General features: G+C 37.3%; 1 protein-coding gene across 1 annotated transcript; it reads left to right on the top strand.

The window, feature by feature from the left end:
- The first annotated feature begins 273 nt into the window (after window positions 1-273).
- LOC107291507 (G protein-activated inward rectifier potassium channel 1) lies at window positions 274-858 on the top strand. Its single transcript, XM_015820503.1, has one exon. The coding sequence runs from the start codon at window positions 274-276 to the stop codon at window positions 856-858; it is 585 nt and encodes a 194-aa protein (XP_015675989.1).
- Window positions 859-1,577: the final 719 nt, after the last annotated feature.

The following is a 1,577-nucleotide window of genomic DNA, read 5'->3' as shown; positions in this document are numbered from 1 at the left end:
CCAAATATTGCACATATGCTGCAGAACAAGAGGGCAATCTTCCAGGAATGGAATGGAATGTCCCTAGCTTACAATTGTTACAGAACAATGTGGCAGCATTTCTCTGAAGAAACTATTGTCATATGTTTTATGTACATGGGCATCCTCACATTCCATTGAGATAAATGGAAATTAAGCCTGGAGAGCTGGAAATCAAACCAAATGTGTTTTATGTGTAGATAATGTTATTTCCAAGTCATTCACTAAGTTGTTGTTTGCTCTTTCACTGCAGGAATGACTTGTCAAGCCAGAACATCATACACAGAAGATGAAGTTCTCTGGGGCCATCGTTTTTACCCTGTTATTTCCTTAGAAGAAGGATTTTTCAAAGTAGACTACTCCCAATTCCATGCAACCTTTGAAGTTCCCACTCCACCTTACAGTGTGAAAGAACAGGAAGAAATGCTGCTTATGTCCTCCCCTTTAATAGCACCAGCTGTAGGGAACAGTAAAGAAAGGAATAATTCTATAGAATGTCTAGATGGCCTTGATGACGTTGGTACAAAGCTACCATCCAAACTACAGAAAATGACTGGAAGGGAAGACTTTCCTAAAAAACTGTTGAGAATGAGTTCTACTACTTCAGAAAAAGCCTATAGCATGGGGGATCTTCCTATGAAACTTCAGCGAATAAGTTCTGTCCCTGGAAACTCAGAAGAGAAACTGATATCTAAGACCACAAAAATGTTATCAGACCCTATGAGCCAATCTATGGCAGACTTGCCCCCAAAACTTCAAAAGTTATCAGGAGAAGGAGGCAGAATGGAGGGAAACCTTCCCCGAAAGCTGCGAAAAATGAATTCTGATCGATTTACATAGCAGGAACAAACTTTGTAGGCATTACTTGAATTGCCATTATATCTAATTTGGGCAGAAAAGCAAACACATTTAAATAATATTTGGTGACTGGGTTTCTTTACAGCTACGTGTACTCTGGGATAATACTCTCCCCTTTTAAGGACTGATGAAATCTACAATAAAAGATCTGAAGTTCAGCTTAGGGTCAATTTGAAAGCTAATAAGCTAATACTATTTGGCATGTAGTATCATCACAAGCATGCAATAATAGTGTGCAAATTTTGCATATAGTTTTATGGCATGGTTCTTACTATATTTATACTGTATATTCTGGGAAAAATGTAAATGGAGTGTTATTCTCCTATATTTCTTAAGCATTGATTAATAAGTAAAAACAAAAGTGAGCTACTAACAGGGCAGATTATAATTTATAAGGGCACAAAATCCAGCAAAAGACGAACATTTCAGACATGACCACGTGCCCATTGCATCCTCCATTTCATTCAAAAAGATGGGGAGTTTTCTGCTGAAACATCTCCCACTCACTCAGTAGCAGCTCTCATGAGAGTAAGGAAAGATTCAGTAGAAGGCTATACATAAATAAGAAACTGAATCAGATCTTTGGTTAATCTTTAAATACATATTTAATTACTTTCCAGTCAATACAGTTGAATGTGTTATGTTGGCTGAATCATGCCCATTTTTTTCCTGATGTAAATTGTGGTGTGTTTTCTTCAGGC

This window comes from Protobothrops mucrosquamatus, unplaced genomic scaffold (genome assembly GCF_001527695.2).
Source record: "Protobothrops mucrosquamatus isolate PMUCROS unplaced genomic scaffold, P.Mucros_1.0 scaffold1134, whole genome shotgun sequence".
Taxonomy (NCBI): Eukaryota; Metazoa; Chordata; class Lepidosauria; order Squamata; family Viperidae; genus Protobothrops; species Protobothrops mucrosquamatus.
This window is presented reverse-complemented; position numbering and strand designations above follow the sequence as displayed.

What these genes read in the sequence shown, in the direction of transcription:
- LOC107291507 (XM_015820503.1), top strand. Translation starts at nt 274, where the DNA reads ATGACTTGTCAAGCCAGAACATCATACACAGAAGATGAAGTTCTCTGG.